Raw genomic sequence first — 23,594 nt, 5'->3', positions numbered from 1 at the left:
ACAAGCTGAAATCTAAAACAAAGTGTTGTGCAACTTGAATTCATCATAGCGCTTTAGGGCATCATGTTTTCTGTTATTACTTGTTATTTCTCAGCCTCCAAGTGTACCGATTAAGCAACATGGTCCTTTAATATACAAATGTATGGAAAGCCAAAGGGGACCCCCGCTAAAATACATATACTTATATAGTAAATATCGGGATTGTCATTTTTCGCGGAACTTTCACTTTCCGCGAAAAACCAATGCCAGCATGGCCATAAAACACTACATACAAATCGAAATCTAAAAAGAGCGGAACTTTCATAGATTTTCCGTCGGAGCAATTATTTTTCAACCCTGTAGAAAAAGCGGGCTCAATTAATCGCGCGGAACCTTATTTATCTACTCTGTACAAATAGTAGTGTTTAAAATCGCGCGGAGATTGTAGAATGCTATTTTAAGAAGTCTATTAAAGAGAGAAAATCCAGTAAATACCAGATCCAAAAAGCGCGGAACACAAATATCGTCCGCGAAAATTAAGCATTGAATTACTGTACAAATCTCGGGTTGTTAGGTGTTAGAATCCATAGTTACCCGAAAAATTTGATTGGATCCGATACTTAGAAATAACCAATCAGATACTTTGTAACAAATGTAACACAATCAGTAAGTATAACGTTTCAAGATGGCGGAGCGAATTGCATGGTTATTGTTTCTACTCGATGGATTCGCAGATAATTCGGAAATTGATCAGATTGGGATCAATAACTTTATTGCATACGATCATTTACATGTATTACCAGGTTTGTATTTGTACTTTTTAATATTGTGTAAACTATCCGATAATATGCATAATGTTGACAACTGTTAATTAAATGAGCCGCGTTCTGAGAAAACTGGGCTTAATGCATTTGCGTCAAGTGTCATCGCAGATTAGCCTGTGCAATCCGCACATGCTAATCAGGGATTACATTTTCCGCTTTTATGGTATTTTTAATTTCAAGGAAGTCCCTCCTTACCGAAAATCAAGTTTATGCGGAAAATGTCGTCCCTGATTAGCCTGTGCGGACTGCACAGGCTAATCTGGGATGACACTTAACGCACATGCACTAAGCCCAGTTTTCTCCGAATGCGACTGAAATAATAACTTTTTGTAATGTAATGTACTTGTGTCTTGTATTCGTTCAGTTAAACGTCAATATATTAATACATTTATTTTTGTTTTCAACCTATTAATTAAAATAAGGTATTGTTTTTAATCCGTTTTTAGTTTCATTATAGCTGACCTAGATTAAAACATTTTGTCATAAATTAATAAATAAAATTATTAATAAATTTATGTTTTTATATAATTTATATACAAATTTTGTAGGTGTGTGTTGCCAGTAATGGTTGAAGATATGCCAAACAAATTGTGCCTCTCTATACAGACAGATTTCAGGTCTCAATTTCTACTTCAAAGGTCAACATATCACTGATATCAGGTTTGTCAGCTATTGGTTTGTATTATTCTTATCCACATTGCAGCAAGAATAGCTGGATAACTTAACTTTTCAATAGCTATTACATGTAATTTAAATTAATCATGTTTCTAAATCATCCACTAAATGCGGCTAATTCTCCACTTGAAAGTGTTGTATGTTGGAAGTTTTTTGTGACAAAAACTTGGAGTAGATCTATTTTACTCCCAAACTTCCTTTAAGAAAGTGCAGCTGCTGTAGTGATGGAAAATCTACTTCTTTAAAATATTTATAAGTGAATAGACCCTTTTCACAATAAGCCAATAGCGTGTAGTCAAATGATTTGCAGAATTCGAGAATGAGGCTTAATGTGTAGAGATTTCTAATAGTGCGTCGCAATATCACTCTGCTTTTGATCATTCAGCGATTTAATGATATTGTCAACACAAGTTGACTTCGTCAGAATCAGCCGTTAATTACTTAATATATACTTTCCATTTTAGGTGCCAATATATGAAATACATTTTCTTGATTAAAGTACTTGTTTGTATTCAATTTTTTTGCACAAATTCTGACACTCCAACAAGTATGGCTTTCAATTCTTAGTGTGTGTAAATTGACAGTCTAACACTTATTGGATTATCTGACACTCTTTGTTTGCGCATTATTTGGGCGATCAATTAATTATTTTGTTTATTGATAGATCTTGCGTTTAAATGCCCCTGTATTCACCACAAACCCATAACCTCGTTATGATCAGATACTGTGCAGACAAATACTAAATAACAACGTGATGTCATAAACCACAGGTTGCAGATATCTGGTCATTTAACACAATTAATGACACCTCCATGTGACCATGCCTTCTCGTGGTTGTAGCATTGCGTAGCTGTTTCTTGGAATAATTTAACGCCAAATTCTCAATTGTTGCTTTTATTGAACATAAAAGATATTGTCAACATTGAAAGTCATCTGTCCAAACAGATTGTCAGAAACTAAATACTTTATAGATATTAGCCAGTTTTATCATAATTATAAAGTGCTTTATACCTATATATTTTAAATATTTCAAAAATGTAATGCTAAACATAAGTGTCATTTTCTTCTATTTTAAAGGACTTTGTTTTATGCTTGATTCAACTCTTACATGTTCTATGATTTATGAAATAGTTCACTCACTAATACATCCATACCTTTGAGAATTGTAGTCTTATAATACTTTGTATTGTATACTGCTAATTTATGACTTCGATTTGCAATAATCGATGTTTAGTCTTCAGACCACATTTACTCTGATGCTTATGGGTAACTCGTATTTTTATGCCCCCGGTAGGGTGGCATATAACAGTTGAACTGTCAGTCAGTCAGTATGTCAGTCTGTCCGTCCTACCGAAAAAAAACTTTAACGTTGGCCATTACTTTTGCAATATTGAAGATAGCAACTTGATATTTGGCATGCATGTGTACCTCATGAAGCTGCACATTTTGAGTGGTGGAAGTTCATGGTCAAGGTCATCCTTCAAGGTCAAAGGTAAAAAAAAAAAAAAAATTTTTTTTAAGCAGCGCAGTAGGGGGGCATTGTGTTTCTGACAAACACATCTCTTGTTATTTATAAAGATTAAATATAATTTATTAATATACACTAATAGTATTAAATATTATGTCCTTGAATTATTATTTAGGTATTATAATTTTTATATAAGAATTACTTATTAATTTATTGACTTACAGACAGTCGCCTTTGACTTTGCATTTCGTGTTGTTCTTTTTTGTGTATTGCTTTTCTTTCATTTCAATTTTTGTCTTACGAAAGAGTTACATCTGATACCCTTAGGTTGTTATCGATTATATTTAACATGATAAAAACATATACAATAACACACTTCATTTTTTTGCTGCTCACACTTATGAATTATTGATATTAGCTTACATAGACAAAGGGGCACTCAGAGGGGTATGGTTAATGATGACGGTCAAGGTATGACTGAATATGAGCATTTTTATATATGTTGATCTATACAATAGAATTGCTAACATAAGTATGGATATGATATCAACTACATTAATAGAGTCATTTATTAATCTGGTAAAGAAAAATAACATGGTCCTCAGTTACGGATAATTTAACAGGTAGTTGAAAAATGTATTTGTTTTGATGTGCCTGAGTGCCCATGAACCACTTTCTATTTTCTGCATCATTTGTTCTCTAAACAGATATCACAAGCTATTTTTAGAACATGGATTTTCCAATAACCGCACTTGTAATCTGCAAACTGTAATCACATTCTATATTTAGAAGAGGGCCTTTCCTAAAATTGACATGCATTGATGTTTACAATTATGCATCATTATTGACCTAGAATTCAGTATAAATAGTAATAGTTATGTACAGAGACATATAGGTCTATGTTATGTATTAGATGTATTTTTACCCCTTTTTTACAATTAGTGTAATTAAACAGCACAAAACATTTCAATATAAATATTGTGCTCCAGAACTGTTGTACTGTTACAATGGCAAACAGCAATTTAATGCTGACTGTAAATGTTATTATTCCTTACAATTTAATATGTGCCATACATATTTAAAAACTGAGTTCTATTTTTGCAAAAAACAGCAAACTGTGTTGTACTTTGCTCATGTGTTTCTCGTTTTATACAAATACCATTCAGACCACAAGTGTAATGAACAAATTATTTTTGTCTATACATGTGCATAACAATTATGAAAATATTACATGTCATTATTTCATTATTATTTATTATTGGGTTCATTTTTGTATACTGGTTATAAATGGCTGGCAGATGACCCCTATTGATTTTCAGGTCACTAGGTCAAAGGTCAAGGTCACAGTGACAAAAAACATATTCACACAATGGCTGTCACTACAACGGAGAGCCCATATGGGGGGCATGCATGTTTTACAAACAGCCCTTGTTTTGTAGGAATTCTGTGAAACTGTGGCACCATGTATGGTACGTGAGCGCACAATGTCTGTTGGAAAAAGGATATTGGAATAAGCAAATGTAAATTTTATGTGAAGGAGGCTTGACAATTGCAAATATGGTTAGTTTTTTTGTAAGGCTCGCAGAAAGTGGCCCTAGCCTTCATATGTAAATAAAAAGCCGAAGGAGTATTAATGAAAAATCGTGTAATCAAGTGTGCAATCTGTTACATTTTATTTATTAGCTCATCTTTTTTTTTGAAAAAAAATTATGAGCTATTGTCATCACCTTGGCGTCAGCGTCCGGTTAAGTTTTGTGTTTAGGTCCACTTTTCTGATAAAGTATCAAGTATAAAACTTAGTACATTTACTTTCTACCATGAGGGGACTGGGCAGGCAAAGTTAGATAACTCTGGCGTGCATTTTGACAGAATTATGTGCCCTTTTTATACTTAGAAAATTGAAAATTTGGTTAAGTTTTGTGTTTAGGTCCATTTTAATCCTTAAGTATCAAAGCTATTGCTTTCATACCTGCAACACTTTCTATCATAAAGGGACTGTGCAGACAAAGTTATGTAACTCTGACTGGCATTTTGAAAGTATTATGTGCCCTTTTTATTCTTAGAAAATTGAAAATTTGGTAAAGTTTTGTGTTTTGGTCCACTTTACTCCTAAAGTATCATAGATATTGCTTTCATACTTGGAACACTCGCAAATTATCATAAGGGGACAGTACAGGACAAGTTGAATAACTCTGGTTGTCATTTTGACAGAATTATGGTCCTTTTCTTACTAAGTAACTTTGAATATATGGTTAAATTTTGTGTTTTGATCTACTTTACTTCTCAAGTACCAAGACTATTGCTTTCAAACTTCAAATACTGTCATGCTATCATAAGTTACTGTAGCTGGCAAGTTGAATTTTACCTTGACCTTTGAATGACCATGACTCTCAAGGTGAAATTATTAAATTTTGCTGAAATTTCCATAACTTCTTTACAAGCATTACAAAGCAACTCTTATCTGACATACCACAATAGACTCCACCCAAACCATCCCCCACGCCCCCCCCCCCCCCAAAAAAAAGAAAAAAGTACTTTTTTTTTCATTTTTAAAGATCATCTAATAAATGACCACACCCTCACACTATACCCCCCGCCCATTTTTTTTTAAACATGGCTAAAAAACACAAATATTTATTTTTATCATTTTTTCATTTTTGTAAGATAGTGTAATAAATGACCACACCACCACACTATACACCCTTCTCCACCCCACCTCTCCCTCCTTTGTGATTGAAGTATTGAGATAGGTTCCTTCAACTTTAAAAAAAAATAGATGAGAGGTCTGAACCCGCAGGGCGGTGCTCTTGTTAACAATCAAATGAGACATAACTTAGAAGCTTCACTTCATTTACTTTGTCAGGCTGGCGTAGTGGATATGGTGTTCACCTAGTGATGGGAACATTTTGGGTTCAACGCTGTTTATTAGCGGTCTCTTTATCTTCATATATATACAAAGTACTGATTATTCCCAGAAAACGGACTCTAGAATGCCTTAAAAAGCCTAAAGCTTTCAATGCAATCAAGCATAATTAATATGGCTTAACTCTAGCATGAATTATACTTTTGTATTTCAGGGACTCAACATTACACGGTCATTTGAACATGTAGAGTCTTGTCAGCAATGATGGAGCAGTACATCAGATTTCCAGAATCTCGTCATGAGCTGAAGATCATTGCCTATGGATTTCATGAATGATGTAGAATGATTGGACTGTTGATGGAACCCACAGTGCATGTCCTGCTTCAACATCTGAGCATAGGTCCTTGTTTATCAGCAGTTTAGTTCTTCAAGCAGTCTGTGACAGTAACTTGAAATGTTTGGACATATGACCTGGATGGCCAAGTTCTGTGCATGATGCCCATTTAAATAGGAACGGCCCAGTGGCGCATTAAATGGACATTTTTCGAATGTTCTCGAGGATTCAGCTGACCGCCTGACAAGAAATCTTGCTTTTTGTTCCGTATCGAGGCCATGGACATTTGTATCATTTGCAAAAGAACCTGCGATATTTGTGCCTTTGTTCATGCTTTATAGTTGATTAACAATTGGAAGCCATAACCTGTTTTATAGGATGGTGTTAGTGGGACAATGAATTTTGTAAAGATTTAAAGACTGGAAAAGATAATTAAAAGTCAAACGAGTTCTGCTATTGTTAAGCATGCTTTATTGATTTGTAATGTTAGAAAGATAGCATTATTAACAGAATAAAATGTCCATAATTTGAATATTCTACTGTTTTCAGCAACATTTAATTTGATATAGTACAAAATGCTGCATCATGTTATATCATGATCTGTTTTATGAACAATGACCTTTCAATGTATATTTAATAATTTGTCAATGGGTGTTACACGCATAAGCCCTACCATAAGCCCAAAAAGGAATTGCTTAGGAGTTTTGCCACCTTCTAGTGAAAAATACTTCTCAGAAACAATTGCATTTTGGAAAGTCTATGGCTAGTAAAATTTGAATTCCTTTTGGATACCCAAGGTTACCAATTTATGTTTAATGAATTTGCAATAAAAAGCTTTGACAGAACATGTCACAGAGTCGAACACGTGTATGGAATAAAGTGGAAGTTGATTTAATGAGTAATACACATTATATGCTTCTTTGATTAAAAGTTTGTGTTTTCACTAAAACTGCAAACATAGTAAGCTTTAAGGTATTGCAACTAAATAAAAGATTCAGATTTAAATTGTATTATTTGAATGCACTGTCTAATACATATGAGCCACGCTCTGTGAAAAAGGGGTTTAATGCATGTGCACTCCAGATAAGCCTGGGCAGACCGCACAGGCTAATCAGGGACGATACTTAACGCACATGCATTAAACACCTTTTTCACAGAGCAAGGCTCATATATGTTCAATAAACCAAAGATAATCAAAAACAAAATGAGACATTTAACCCTGTACCACTCAAAAACGCACTAAGACACATTCGAGAATAAATTTAATTTAAGACCTTTCTTACTATATTAAAGTTTAAAAGGCTTTGTTTCCAACCCATGGATACTGATGAGCAGCAAACAGCATAAAACCTGAACAGATTGTGAGTTACTTGCAGGCTGTTCTGGTTTTATGATGTTTGCATGTAGAAAATTTAAAATTTCCCCAGAGCAGGAAAAGGTTAATAATAACACAACAGCAATTATACTTAAGTTATTTTAAGACTTCATACAAATGCAAGTAACTTGCAACTGTCTAACCAAAATCGGAGATGGTGGAGGGCAAAATTAATGGCTGTGCACCTTGAATTATCTATTCATACTCAAACAATATAATGTTGATCTACAGTATCTTGTACAGCATGCATCTAATACTACAGCCAAATTTGCTTACAAATAATATTACAAGAAACACAAGTCATTAAAGACTTAACTTTATTGCATCAACCATTTAGCAGGAATACAATATAAAGAGAAAAATTATGGCAATTTTTTCATCTGAACATACAAGTCTTGATATACAATCCCATTGCATATAAAAACGACAGTTTACTTTTTCTCCGTTCTATATGTCAGCATAAAGACAAGATGGTATTCACTGTGCAATAAAACACGAGCAATCATATTACAATTGCTTTTAATTATATGAACTGTACCTTCACTAACATTCAAGAATTTTAATATAAATACATGATGAAAGATGAGCTTTTTCTTGTCTTAAAATAACTTGATACTTTGCAATGACCAAACAATACAACTCAACATACAAATTATCCAACAAAATATATTTTAATGACACAATATTTTTATTCAACAATAGGAATAGCTTAAGGTTGTAACATATTACACTAAAGTCACAGTGTCAATCTAAGCAAAGAGTAGAATCATAAAGAGATGTCCACAACGGATGATGTGCAAGCTGGCTCTGACTCAGATTTCCACATCAGTTGATGTGCAAGCTGGTTATTACAAAGATGTGAACAACCGATGACGTGCAAGCTCTAAGACAGATATCCACAACAGAGATTGTCCTTGCTGGCTCTGACTTACGTCCACAAGTAAATAACATGCAAGCTATCTCTGACTGATGTCCTAAACATATGACGTGCAAGCTGGCTCTAACACAGATGTCCACAACAGATTACGTGCAAGCTAGCACTTACACAGATGTCCACAACAGAGGATGTGCAAGCTGGCTCTAACACTGATGTCCAAAAGAGATGACGTGCAAGCTGGCTCTTACACGGATGTTCACAACAGATGACATGCAAGCTAGCACTAACACCGATGTCCACAATAGAGGACGTGCAAGCTGGCTCTAACACGGATGTCCACAACAGATGACGTGCAAGCTGGCTCTGACTCGCTTGTCCACAACAGATGTCAGATGGGCAAGCTGGCTCTGCCTCAGGTATGTACACAGAAGATGATGTTCAAGTTGGGAACAGTGCTACAGCTATAAAATACAAACACCATGTTTCATACTATCATATTATTTTACTACATGTATTTCTTCTACAATACAGAACATTATACTCATTATTTGCATTCTGCTATTGATATCTGAAGGTTTACCAGATGCTTTGTGTGAAGATAGTTCATAACAAAAATTAGCCGTAAAACACTTTTTAGACATAATGTGCATTCTGCTTTAAGAAATATAGCTCAGAATTCACTGGTTAAATCAAATTTTTTGGACTAAATTGGCGTGGCATGCAGACAAAATGTTGAGTTTTGAAACTGTGTCGTATCTGGTGTGAATCTTGAGTTATTTAATTTGGTCAGTATATCAGATGTGTACACCTGTTATATGTTAACTGTAAGAGTTTAGAATGTCTTGACAGTCATTGTGTTTGTAATACATTGTGTTATCTTTCAGATTTGTGTGACAGTTAAATATAATAATCAATAATCTTGTTCTGCATGCCGGTCAAATTGTTCCGTGGTAAACACCTACCCATTGTTGTCAACTCGTACCTGTTTTTTAGTCAACTTGTACCTACCCAAACTAAACCCGTACCCGATATACAGAAATAGGTGTAGGATGGTTAGCTTATAAGTCAAACTCATAGAGACAATTTTTATTTTCCTCTTGATGTTTCCACTTAAATTATCTAAGCATTGCTCACGCAAGTTGTCTGCTGCAGAAATGTATAAGCAGCGAAAGTGTTGATGAAAATTGACACTTGTGGTTGATGTCTTTCAAGAATTTTACAATTGTGACAAAATAAGACAAATGAAACAAGTTGAATAGTTTGAATGAGGTACGAGTTGACAACAAGAGCACCGCATAACGGGTGCCACGCTCTGCTACAGGTGCTTGTCAGATTTTTTTTTAGAGGTCACAATGAAATTGACCTAGTGACCCCAAAATGGGTGTGGCGTGTAGAACAAATCAACATGCATCTACATATGAAGTTTCAAAGTTGTAGGTGGAAGCACTTTATTTTAGAGCCAATGTTAAAGTTTTATAGTAGAGGTCACAGTAACCTTGACCTTTGACCTAATGACCCAAAAATGGGTGTGGCGTGTAGAACTCATCAAGGTGCATCTACATATGAAGTTTCAAAGTTGTAGGTGGAAGCACTTTGATTTTAGAGCCTATGTTAAAGTTTTATATTAGAGGTCACAGTGACTTTGACCTAGTGACCCAAAAATGGGTGTGGCGTGTAGAACTCATCAAGGTGCAACTACATATGAAATTTCAAAGTTGTAGGTGGAGCACTTTGATTTTTGAGCCAATGCTAAGGTTTTAGCACGACGACTACGGCGGACGACGAGCTGGCTATGACAATACCTCGGGTTTTCTCCGAAAACGCCGAGCTAAAAATGGGTACGAGTTGACCAAGGTACGAGTTGCCTTTGGGATGAATTGCCTGTAAAGCCTTGTTCTTTTTCTTTTTAATTGAAGATGTATACGGTGCTGGACTAGAGCACACGACTACCATAACAATAGCTTGGCTCTCTACTAACTGAGCTTAAGTGAAGATGTTTCTTACACACAAACACTATATTTCATTATTTGACGACATATGAATTTTGATTATGGCGTGTTTTTGCGGGTGTTTATGTTTTATCAGACTCAGAGACGTTTGCATATAGACAAACCGTGAAAACAACACTCGATACTCTTTAGCTGTTTTAATTGCATTAAAATTCATAATTCATGTATGTTAAATACTAACCTCATTGCTAATGTCATCAAAATTGATCACTCTTTCGCCCTTAAAAGGTTTTGTGTTAATGTGAAACAACCGTCATCATGATGACTGCATGAATGCTGGATAAGACGCGAGTTTTGATTGGTTCTTTCTAGGTGTCGGAACCAATCAAATTTTATCGCGTTACCACATAGCAACCCGAATTTCGTGCAGTAATTCAATGCTATTGAAAATCGCGCGGAGAAATGAATCTTCCGCGCGATTTTTCATTAGCAACCCGCAATTTACATAGCAACCCGAGATTTGTACAGTAATTCAATGCTTAATTTTCGCGGAAGATATTTGTGTTCCGCGCTTTGTGGATTAGGTCCGCGCGATTTTATACACTACTATTTGTACAGAGTATATAATATTAAGGTTCCGCGCGATTATTTGAGCCCGCATTCTCTACAGGGTTGAAAGATAATTGTTCCGACGGAAAATATATGAAAGTTCCGCGCTTTTTAGATTTCGATTTGTATGTAGTATTTTATGGCTATGCTGGCCTTGGTTTTTCGCGGAAAGTGAAAGTTCCGCGAAAAATGAAAATCCCGATATTTACTATATAAGTATATGTATTTTAGCGGGGGTCCCCTTTGGCTTTCCATACAAATGTATGTATTATTATACAAAAAATGCCTTTAATTTAAAACAGATAAAAAAATGAAAGTTAAAATGTTATCAATAAACGGTATTCCAGTTTAAAAAGTGCAGCCCATTATGAATCTATAATCCTCGGATCTAATAGGTTTCTTAATGTATGTTATTGTTTACAATTGTCAACACCATTAAATTTGGCGTCTATGTACGCACTTTGGTTGCTATTGGCGGAAGCATAGTACACTTAATACTATAGTTAATGCTTGCTATTTGATTCAATATAATTTTCATCAACGGTACCCGTACACAATGCACCAATCCATTTCATACCATAGTTTAGTGTCTGCGTGCTTTATTTAATTATAATATGTTATTGCCGATATATACTTAGCAATATGCTCAAATGCGTAGCAAGGGAAATAAATCATCCTTCAGTGGATGCTTATTTGGTAATATTTTTCGGATTAGTTGCGAAACTCATTGGAAAATGTCCTTGTCTGACTATATGAATATATCCGTATAAAAATACCTCACTTAAAGGATGCGAGGTGTCGCATTAAAAGTGTCATGTATTGTATAGTAACGTTAGTCATCACAATTTGTTACGGTCATTTACAATCCGAAATAATAACGTCTGTGTTTGAATAACCTATTAGCATATACTTGTTCTGTTCAATGAAATAGATTTTATACATAAAAGACGTACTACTTTAGAAACGCATTATACTACGCATATATTAACTTTCTATTATTTAAAATTGATCCGTAAGACTTGCATGACTTCTCTTATTTGTTTAAGAATATAACAAACAGGGACTTTTGTCAATATTTATTTTACTAATCAAATCTTTAAACAGGTCCCCTTTAATCCTTGTCGATTAAAAACATTACACGCATTATGAATTGACCTCAAACACGAAACATTCTTCATGGTATGACCGATTTCAAAAAGGAAATCTGGGTTCTAAATTTGTATATGTTAATGGTTTATGTATAACTAGTTTGTTGCTAATATCATTTGCATCATGCAGTTAGTTCTTAATTTGAAAAATGAGTATGAATATGCACTGTACAATCGTATTCGATTAATTAAGTTAAATACAGTTAATATTCAGGGCCGTTGACATTTCGATCAGTACACATTTGATAATCGTATTACTATAATCATTTAAAATCATATAAAATGCTGATGAATAAAGAAACTATTATAAACGTTCTCATAAAGTGACACGATGAATTTTTAATATACTTTTATATAATACAAAAAGCCTCCGCTAATTCATCAGAAAGCACTAAGCACGTATATACGATTTTATTTTCAGCATGCGATTGTCTCAACCATACACAAATACATGAATATGAAAGGCGTATGTTAGATACAATATCTAAACTAAACTAAATCGTATAATGACACAATTAACTAAAAATTGTGACAATTGATAGTTTGAACAAATCTACACATGATTTTTGGATGTCAAAATAATGTAGAGGCACTGTGGACCAAAATGTGTTTTTTATTGTACAGCAGACAATTGCATAACTCGAATGTCCTTGATTTTCTAGTACACTTCTTCAAAACATGTTATCTGTTTCAAAAGCAAAATATCAATAAGATCGAATGTGCATTCTGAAAAGTACAAACACGTGAAAACCATTGGGGAATACACTATTATGCAAATATGTGTTTATATGAATCATATACACAATTTTGTGTTCTGCAACAAATACGAGTGGACGCGCTTGTTTCAGCTTTAACTGTGTTGTTATGATCTAATTTAATTACACACATGTATATATTCATCATAACATATAAAGACAATTAAACATATTTAATTTTACATTTATAGTTCATGATCAAAAATTGGTTAAAAATTGGTTAAAGAATGAGATAATACCATGATGACATAAACATTAAACATTCTTCTTGGTCGAAAATGAAGACTCGTATCGGCTGATTTATTGTCCCAGTGCAATATGCTAGACGTAGTTTAGCGCGCTATGTTTGATATCAGATAATGGTCTAAGTGTACTTGAGAAATATAAACTCGTAAATTCCTTAGCCTATCATCATGTTCAACAAGTAATGCAGCTTAAATGTTATAATTATGAGATACAAAGACACAATCAATATTTAAATCAATTGTATTGATTCGCGAAAATTGTAATGTCATAAAATTTCTCTGTTTATTTTTCCATGTATTTGGTCGCACAATCTAATTTCACCGGGTTACTACAAAGATCGGCTATACAATAAACGGTTTGTTGGTTAATTTGTCATTTGTCAATTTTATTCTTTATTAAATCTGTTGCTCTGATCATCGGCTTTGTCGCAAAAATGGATTTTTCTACGTTCTTAAAGTGTCAAAACGTGTTCCATGCGAATTTAAAACAATATCAATCTATTTGTGAAATCAGTTTCAATGTTTGTGTCAGAAATCAAACGGAGAAAGTGCAAGCAATTGTCTTTATAAAAATAGTATTGTGCTAATTTTTACGATGCAAGGATTGTTTAGAATAAACATTTTGCAGATATATGTTTTAAATATCTTTGTTTCGTTGTTCTGACCAATTGAAATAAGAACTTTACACTTAAGCGAAACAAACATATGGGATGTAAAAATTATCATGTAAATAAACACGTTTTTAGGATTGCAGATTATACATTTTGAAATATTGACGAGGTATCCGATATATTAAATGTACACATAATTCATCGTCTCGCTAGTTAAGTTCATTTTTAAATGTGTTTCTATTAAACTTTGTTCTGCTAAAATAAATAAGTATGTATATCGTTATGCATAGTTTTCATCTGTCTATTTTTATATTTAACCCTCTTTTCAGATGTCTTTATGCACTTAAATTAGACAAATAGTTTAAGTTTGCAAATGATCCAATTGCTCATGCAGATATGTTGTCATAAGTATTAAATTGAAAAAAAAACATTGTATAATAGTATTATGTTCAATATGTACTTTGATAAATATGATAATTTAACACTGAATATCTTGTTGCATGTATAGCAATAAAACACATTGCCATTGAACAAAACACGCACATCAAACCGCGAATTTTCCATGATTGTTTTTGTAATCATCCTTGCTCACCATAAATCAAACATAAATGTTTTTAAGTTCGTTTCAAGAACCTTTAAGTCAACATTTTAAGCTGACATGCACATCCAAATCATGTGTTACATTCAGTGTTATATCTCCATAACAGATCGTAATTCCACGCACAATTATGAGCAATAACGTTTCTCTTCAAGATAGCATTCGTAACAAAGAAGGTCCAGAACCGTGGTTCATGTCAACGTATCTTCAAAAGAATGGAAACCTGAGTATGGTTTACAGTGGGGAGTACGACCTTTACACGAACAACAAATCGGAACTAGAAAAAGTTGTAATACATCCCCATGTTCCCGAGCGCGTAATCAATTATCACATTACAGACGATAAACTCATAGAATCTATGTGTCAAGAAACATTATTCGATCAGGTGGTGTCTTTAAAGGTGATAATTGAAACACTTTTAAGTCGTGGGGCACAATCACACAGTGACATTACGCTGACAGATGCTGACAAAGTTAAGATAATGTACTTTTGGCTATCGCAACAAATTGCAAGGACTACACCGGTTTCGATATCGGCAGATCGCTATTGTTTTGCGTATCAGATAAATCAAATAAGACACTCCAGAAACGCATGCGCTGTCCTGTTTGCTTTTGTGTGTTTCTACGCAAAGATTCCATGTGAGATCATTAAAGGCTTCGTAAAAGGCGGTAGCTACTATCCCCAAGAGAAACTGAAGGAAAAATATACACGAGAATGGAATGCAGTACTAGTACATGGACATTGGAGGCTCGTTGATGTTCTTTGGGGCTCTGGGGAAACAGTGGACACCCGATATCTCTTTCCTGATCCGGAAATGATGAGGTTTACACATTTTACTGATCATGTCATGTGGCAGTTAGTTGACAAACCAACGACACAATTAGCATTTGAAGCACAGGCGTTCATTAAACCTAGATTCTTTGAATTAAATATGAAAATGATGCACGAAAAGCACGGAGTAATACTATGTCAGGACGGTGAACTCGAGTTATGCTTTCAACTTGACAGTTCTCAAGCTTCTAAACAGGAATTCAAATTGCTGGAATAATAATAATGAAGAATAAATGTGGGAGCTGGAAAAACTTGATAATAACAGTCTACTGATTGATATTATTCATAAACGTTTGGAACCCTCATGACATGGATTCACAGACGGACTTGAATGGAGAATCTCTTTTTTCCAGCGCTTCGATGTTGTCAATTAATGTTCGGTTTCCAAGAGCTGGATTATACAAAATTGAAATTTGTGGTCGATCAAATGATGTATTTACAGATTTTGACTGGATTGCGATTTATAATGTTCAGGTTAAAATGGTCCACGATTTGCTGGTATTCTTTCTGAGGGTAGAAAAGATCGGATGGGGTCCTAACTCTTATCTCGAAGAATGTGGACTTAAAGCACTATCCCACGTCGGGGGTGAGATAACCTGTATTGCTGGAAAGGTTTTGGAGGTCATATTCGGACTTCTTCCGAACACAAGAACTAGGAATGTATCATTACGTTTCACGTTGCAGGATGTGGTAAATCAGAATGACGAGCACCCCGAAGAAGATAATGGTTATGCCACAGATGGTGGCAACAGTTCATTTTCCCCATCTAAAGATGGTTTCATCGCTATACAGATACCAATTAAACAAGTTTCCGAAATGATTCTGAACATTGATGCAACACTGAATGCAACTGATAAAGGACACGTGATTAACTATAGCGTGCTAGCTAAATTTGACCCAACGCAGGAAATGGAAGAATTTCGTGCTGATATGATTGGAAGGCTCACTGAGGGTGTCAAAGGCTTAGATATAAAGCTATTGGCACATGCTCTCAATGACGCGCGTGCGAGTGGTCTACATCGCAACAGGAAAGTCGTCGAACTATTTCGAAAGGCCTGTGCCAGACACAATTACTTGTTGAGGTATTTGAAGTGCATAAAAGCTATTGAACAAATCAGCAATATTGATATTGCATCTCTCAGGTCAATGAACCGACCAGATGATCGCCTAGTATACGTTCTATGTGAAACAATGGTACTTCTTGGCAAGGACCTGTCCAGGATCGTGACTTGGGAGGATATTCAACCACATCTGACGATTCTAGGTGGTCAGAAAAACTAAAATAGACGGCTTAAGAATTTTGATATAACCGACGCCGATGTTTACAGCCGTATACAAAAGGTCAAGTCGCTCTTAGGGGACAAACATATAGATCTTGTTGATATGCTTGGAGTAAGTAGAGAAGCGGCTGCATTCGTGCACTGGATAGACGGTGTATTCCAATTATACGAACTAAAGTTGTTGGATTGCTAGTGAACTGTTCTCGAGAAAATCAGGTCTAATACAATCTTCTAGTATGAAGCTGTACAAAATAAACAAAAGCGTACTTGACACTATGTGGTACATTTGACGATATTATCATATGCAATCATATGGCAACAACACATTACATTAGTATGTTCATATTCAATGTTTTAGTCAATGAAATTATATAAAAACATTATTTTAGTTTAATTAATAATATTTTTATGTATTAGGTTCAAGTACAGAACTTAACGATTATATAATATATATGAAGGCTGCAATGTCAAATACAACTTAAGACGTAAATTCTTGTAAAATATATAGTACACATTTGTCTTTTATATCAAGGCTATGATATGATTATGTTATATAATCTGCATAATTACATTGACTTTAACATCAGCGGTTCTACAAATAACAGGTGGTTATTTGGGTGCTTCATAAGGCACACTGAACTCGACATGATACCATAAATATCGTTGATCATTTAACAACACAATAGCTCATTGTTAAGCCTCATGGTTTTAATAAAATTGAGTAATTTACCTACCGAGTTGCAATGAAAACAATGCAGTATATCAAACATGTAAAAATTGATTTCAAAACATACGATAACAATGTGTTGTGTTCTTTTTTTAGTTTGAACTTATGAAATGCAGCAGCATTTATATACACATTTTTATTTTTCAAACACAAATATTGAAGATGTCGGTATGGAAGTGACGCAGCCAATAAATGTGTCGTTTTGTATTCTCAATCAAACATTTTAAATATTATATAATATAATGGTAGTTGTTTACTTTCTACCTCAGAATTCATTCGTGTGGCGTATACATGTGAGAAAATGAAATGCTGATATCAAAATCGCAAGTTCTATTTTCCAACAGCAAGTAGATTGAAATACGCTCTATTATGTGGAACATCTTTTTGTTTATGTATTTAAGCGATTGTCACTTGGCATGCATCAAATAAAGCAATAAACCACTGTCCTAAAGGGTGAAAGAATTACTGTCTATCAAATATTGCACGCACTTGAAGAGAAATTCGTACATTATTATCAGGATTATGTAAAATTGGAAACCCAGATTTCGATACCACTATCAATAATAACCAAGGACAACGACGAATAGTAATGCTGCACTAATTTTTATTTCAATAAACCCAACTGTAGCGTGAATTCGAAAGTATAGCAATTGGTAAATCTTAACTTAAAGTGTGCTAAATCTACAAATTGACGATGGAAAATATCTTTAGATACTTCTCTCTGTTGATGTATTATGCAGCGGGTAAGTTTAACAATTGTTCTTTTATACATGTAAGGTTAAGACTATTTGACCCAATGTTATGTCATAGTTTGATTATTATCAACTTCCTGAATGCTTGCGTTTCCTGGTATACAGAAAGTGTGTTCCTTGCGTGCTATTTGATAATGCCGTTGCATAAATATAACACCTTCAAGGTTATTGATACTGTTTCTGTTTCTGTTTTATGGAAAAAAAATAATCTAACCACTATAATAGTGCCTTGCGTAATTCCGGACTTCATACAAACGGCTCCTCCGCAATCAACTACCTCATTCCATATACCTTTATAGGCTCTTTTACTCGTCGGACAATATGCTTATTTATTATATTGTAGCGTCCCAATATTTTGTAGTAACCGTTCTACATATCCATCAAATCGGTCTTTCTATAGTTTAAATAAACCTATATTGAGCTATATTTTCAAAATCGAGCGATGCAAACTATCATTATGATGCACTATTGTAAACAAAATATGCACACATCTTTTTAATAGACCTTTGCATGTTTGCAACGGTTAAAGTAACTTCGATGTAATCATTGTTTGATGGTCGGATGGTCAAATGCAACTGATGTGATGTTTTCATTCACAACATCTGTGTCATCGCATCGAGATTCCATGTGCAGGGCTAGACAAAAGAAAGTAATAATTATTATAGTAACTTTAAAAATGCACGTTAAATCATGGAAACATGTATCATTTGACTGCAGGCGAATTGGAATAACTTATTTCAGGTTTATCTTTTTGTATAGTTTGTTGACTTTCCAACAAACAATCCTACCATAGCACATGCAGATCACTTGTAAGAAAAATTAACATTTGGAAGTCGTGTTAACCTATAAAAATGATTTCTGTTATGTAATAGAAGCTTAATTCATTTTTACAGTTTACTTGGGCACATACTTTTTTGTTTTAAAAATCGGTTAAAACGGAAAGAACAGTTAACAAACCGCACTTAGATATGCCTGAAAACTAGCTTTAAGTGTCATTTTTCTAGATCTAGTGCATAGACAACATAAGTCATAAACAGTTATGATGTATGCATAGCTCGTTGATAAAAACATTCCAAGAAGAAATAAATTGTTTAATACTATAGGTAAGGCAAAGCAAATCACCTCGTACGGACGGTTGTGCAAATGGTTGCAAGCAATTAAAGAGTCACGTCATGCAATTGTTTTGAAAGGGCATTTCTCATTGGTTAGAATACTGTCTTAACAACTAGTGACATTATTATCTATAACGATTTCAAAGCTTTAAACAACACAACACCATATACAAGAACATTGAATTGAACGATGTTGAGACCCGAGAACTTCGAACTGAGGTCTTAATTTTAGGACAGAATTGCTATTGATAGAAGCGCAACGTGTCACTAATCCATCGGTTCATTAAAGTCACTATAACGCTCAAAATCAACGAAAATTTCGTTAAGTATTTCGTAAAATAAAGTTAACACCTTAACAATCAGTGTTCCTTATAGCAATAGCCAAAATTTGATATAAAAAAACTGAAGTTGTAAAATTGTATTTCAATACAAAACATAAATACTTCAATTACAACAATTTGGCCATTAACATAAAATGATCTAATAGATATTGCTTTAAGAAACTAAAGGTCGCCCTGAACATACCAATGCAATTCATAGTGATGAACAACAATAATATCCGATAAGAAAGTAGCTTTAAATTACACACAATGACAGTCAAGCTAAGAGAACTTTAGCAAAGGCACTATTTGCAAAGTAGCTATCACACACATCTAATCAGTAGGTCATCATATTCATGTTAAACTGATGTCGACAGCAATCGATTATGAAGGTTAAACATTATGCGATACTTGTGATCTAAAGGAATTACATATATTGGTCTTTTGCGAGTGTAGTTATTCACAAACATCGACATAAATTATATGAAACAACGAGCGAGGTGTTAAACTTGTGATGAAAGAGTCTAATAACTTGATTAAATTGTATGTATTTTTAATATGTAAAATATCCTGATTATTTATTGGAAAGATCATACAATACAAGAAGGCAAAATGTTCTTATAAGCTCACCTGAGTCAGAAAGGACCAAAACTGTTCTAAGCAGGTAGTGTTCACAAGACTTTACTTTAGACAACCTGACGGGGCCCTTGCATTCATGTTTTGTTTTCAAGTATTGAGTCATTCCATTAAACCTAATAACAAACGTTTATGGCCACGGTTCATGCTGACGGACTTAAATGTTCAGTAAAAACGTTTTTGCTATAGCCACATAAAGGATACAGTCCCAACCCCTATGCCATCAGTAAGCAAGTTTATTAATTATTCGAGACCATTTTTGAACTCGGTATTATGTCTTAGGCACTGTATGGTAATTATATATTTTAAGATTAAATCCATTGCTTGAGAAAGCTCAAGTAAGTTCGCTCAACATGATTTTAATTGTTTTTGACTTTGCGATGCCGATGGCTTATTTTAAAGGAACACAACTCGTGAATACCGCTAAAATATTCACAATGTTTATGTTGACGAAGGACGACTCACACAGCACAACGAACAATAGGTTATCACAGATAATCACACATGTTCGTAATTAGCATATTGTTCTATGATAAGCTAAAACTAAATAAAGAGGACATAACATGATGTTCTTAGAAACAATATTAAAGAACACCCCAGAAAACGTGTTCCATTCAAACAATAAAATTAACTTAAATGAATGTTTATTTACATTTGTAATTCAAAATGCAGTATTAAGACATCAAACATTTACTTCTTGGTGCAGAATTTACAATATTTCAAATATCATAAACATGATAACTTAGCAAATATTAACACATGTGTGTAAATGTTCTAAAAAATTAAAAATCTGCAAAGTATTTGCAATGACGAGCCCATCAAATACAGAATATAGAACAGAAAAAAGAAAATACAACAACAACATGTGCACTGTTAAACATAAATTTACACAAGGTCACACAAACAGTAAAAAAGCATAAAAATCGGAATACAATGTAATTTTTGATTAAGATAATAAAGTTATATATTTAACAGTACAAAATACTTAATTTGAACGTTTAAAATATACTTAATGTGAACGTTTAAAGTCTACTATCAACGAACAAAGGAGTTGAGTTGGTAATCGTGCGTAACAAACTGACTTGTATAGTTTACACATGTAATCACAGGCATTTATCAGGATTGTGGCAGCCACACATATAAACTTGACCAAAACAATAAAAAGCATAATATTAAAAACAGGACCATCGTGATCCACTGACACGCAAAACAATTTTCATAATTAACATAAACGCACTATGAAAAGTATGAAGATCACGAGAACAATACCTTATACTTTTTCTTAATACGTGAGAAAGTTTATACCGGATTCCAAGTGAACTCAAAACGTTAACGAAACGTTATCAAAAACGAAGGGTAAGCGTGGGCATCGTGGAAAATAACAAAGAGGCCCGGTGCAGACACATTATCAGTTGTCGAATCAAAGCATCGCTTAGGATTCTGAGGATCATGTCGAGACGGTGGCTTTGTAATATAGCTTATTCCAGCGCTTATTCCAGCACAGAAATCCCCTGTCAGAACGTCCGCGTAGTACATGCGCTTGGTGCCAGTAGCATCTGTTTGACAATAGCCTAATGCTGTTCTTGCATCGACTGCAAACATAACTCCGGCACCTAGTGTTGCTCCTGTAGAGCGAACAAACAATACATTAATACAAATAGAACGCTTAAACGAATGAGTAAAACACATGTACAATGCGTTTAGTGCCATATGAATGTAAACACAACTACATTTATCATTTATCAGATAAATAACGCATGTTACAATATCAAACTTCTCTATTTACTTGAGCACGACATCAGATTAAGACCATAGTTTTAAAAAAGACACTAATTCGCAATGCAAATTTTACTAAAAACGCATTTATTTTCCAGTGATATATAACGATATGGAATCTAACCAATCTTTAAATTGCGATCGAAACCTTTCTGGTTAATATTCTGAGTAACATCGCCGGATCGTGTGCCAAGCCACAATCGTCTCTCGATAGGATTGCGCGATCCTATGTTGGCAGTCTCCATTTCCTTCTTCTTTCCATAGTATTGCATATATAATGTAGAGTTTTGGATTCGTTCAATCTGATAAATCAACGCTTTACATGTAATACACGAAACTCAAAGCTTAAGTCAAATTACAAGTAAATAAGGCTTTGAATTTATACAAGGCAACGCAACAATTCATAAGGAATAAAGAATGTAACATGGACGTGAATATATAGACAATTCGTAATATACAGCGGGGTCATACATGTATCAAAATAACAAATAACAATCAGGCATCTAGTCATTATAACATTTAACCAAAACCTTATAAATAATGTTCACTTAATAATAAGGTATACCTGAAACACGATATACTCCTACATCTGTATCGCCATAAGTATACTACGCTATATATGCAACGATGACTTACCGTAACTATGTTTTGCATCGGAACGAAAGTTTCTGAACAAAATCTCTGCGCCAGTGTCTTATACTCTTGGCCTAAAGGGTTTAGCGTAACAATCTGTGTTTTGTCACCGATCGTCATTTGCCAACTTGGAGGAAGAGGAACTTAAAGTAAACATTCAATATTCAAGGAAACATATTTTAACGTGCAACCGATTACAACAATAATAGAAATAAAATTGTATCTACATGTATTTGTATGCAACAATTTTAACATATTTAAAAAAAACATTACCGTATACTTTGCACATAAGTATTTTGTTTAGATAAACATGTTAAGCGCTTGCAACAATCTTATCTTATGTATGTATTTATTCATGGATAATTTGACATGCGTAGAGCCTTCACACCGTTGGGATTGTGAATTCAGTGAATCGTTGTTCATGTTGTAAAACTCTGGTGAAGCAACAGGCGCACGCAATGGAGTTTGTCCAGGAGGAAAATGCGGAGGCAAGTTCGGAAATGATGGATACGGCATATAGAAAACTGGATAACCTTGGTGAAGCCCTGGATGACCAGGATAATAAGGCTGCACAAATATTGGACAGGCTGAAGGCGATTGTGGAGAAGCAGCCGTTGAAACTGGTAGCAAACCGATTCCCGCAACTGGAACATTGGGATAAGCAAAAGGGTATCCCATTGGCAGCATTGGGTATCCAAAGGGAGTCGACCAAAGCTCCGATGTAGAAGACTGCATGTCCTTGCTCTTCGGAACTAGACGGACAGACATACCGACAGTGTGACTACTATATGCCACCATACCAGAAGCATACAAATCAGCAAAATATCTGAGTCCTTCGTGTTTTGTCTCTAAGTGATGCAAAAAATCTGTATACTTGGAGCTGCCCAAAACAGCAGTTTCATCGTCAGACAACGGCTTATTTGACTGAAGTAAGGTTTCGCGTAGAATTTTCACGCATTTTTGCAGATCAGTTTCATTGCTACTATACATGTAAAGCGTGGTACGTTTTTCAAAATCCCAAACGCCAATCAAATTTCTATTGAAAGTTGCCTTGTTTGTTTTTGGAAAAGCAAAACGCAAAAAATAAAACGCAGTATATTAAACCCATGTTTGTTTGTTTTTAAAACAATAACACTTGTATGCTTTACAGATCGAAAGCTCTAGCTGAAAAGATATGGTTTAAACTAAAGATCAACAATTAAGGTTTAGATCATTCA

The 23,594-nt window shown here is 34.3% G+C and overlaps 1 protein-coding gene and 2 long non-coding RNA genes across 12 annotated transcripts in view; 1 reads left to right on the top strand and 2 right to left on the bottom strand.

The window, feature by feature from the left end:
* The first annotated feature begins 642 nt into the window (after nt 1-642).
* LOC127847943 (uncharacterized) lies at nt 643-6,675 on the top strand. The gene is made up of 3 exons (XR_008034260.1): nt 643-782; nt 1,352-1,463; nt 6,024-6,675. It is a non-coding gene; the product is annotated as an uncharacterized LOC127847943 (long non-coding RNA).
* A 1,495-nt stretch (nt 6,676-8,170) lies between these two features.
* On the bottom strand, nt 8,171-10,716 carry LOC127848682 (uncharacterized). The gene is made up of 2 exons (XR_008034637.1): nt 10,586-10,716; nt 8,171-8,856 (listed from the first exon to the last, which is right to left on the bottom strand). It is a non-coding gene; the product is annotated as an uncharacterized LOC127848682 (long non-coding RNA).
* A 7,019-nt stretch (nt 10,717-17,735) lies between these two features.
* The window catches only part of LOC127848514 (protein mono-ADP-ribosyltransferase PARP15-like), a 38,250-nt gene continuing 32,391 nt past the window's right edge, over nt 17,736-23,594 (bottom strand). For 6 of the 10 annotated variants that reach the window (XM_052381021.1, XM_052381025.1, XM_052381019.1 and 3 more), the window contains 4 exons: nt 22,911-23,129; nt 22,381-22,520; nt 21,869-22,046; nt 19,869-21,593 (listed from right to left, as the gene is read on the bottom strand). In XM_052381021.1, coding sequence (XP_052236981.1) covers nt 21,298-21,593; nt 21,869-22,046; nt 22,381-22,520; nt 22,911-23,129 — 833 coding nt within the window. In that variant the 3' untranslated portion in view covers nt 19,869-21,297. Of the gene's footprint in view, nt 18,536-19,868; nt 21,594-21,868; nt 22,047-22,380; nt 22,521-22,765; nt 23,130-23,594 lie in introns of those variants that run through there. The other 4 variants (XR_008034559.1, XM_052381024.1, XM_052381027.1 and 1 more) reach the window with 4 other exon arrangements.

Source organism: Dreissena polymorpha, chromosome 10, assembly GCF_020536995.1.
Source record: "Dreissena polymorpha isolate Duluth1 chromosome 10, UMN_Dpol_1.0, whole genome shotgun sequence".
Classification (NCBI taxonomy): domain Eukaryota; kingdom Metazoa; phylum Mollusca; class Bivalvia; order Myida; family Dreissenidae; genus Dreissena; species Dreissena polymorpha.
This window is presented reverse-complemented; position numbering and strand designations above follow the sequence as displayed.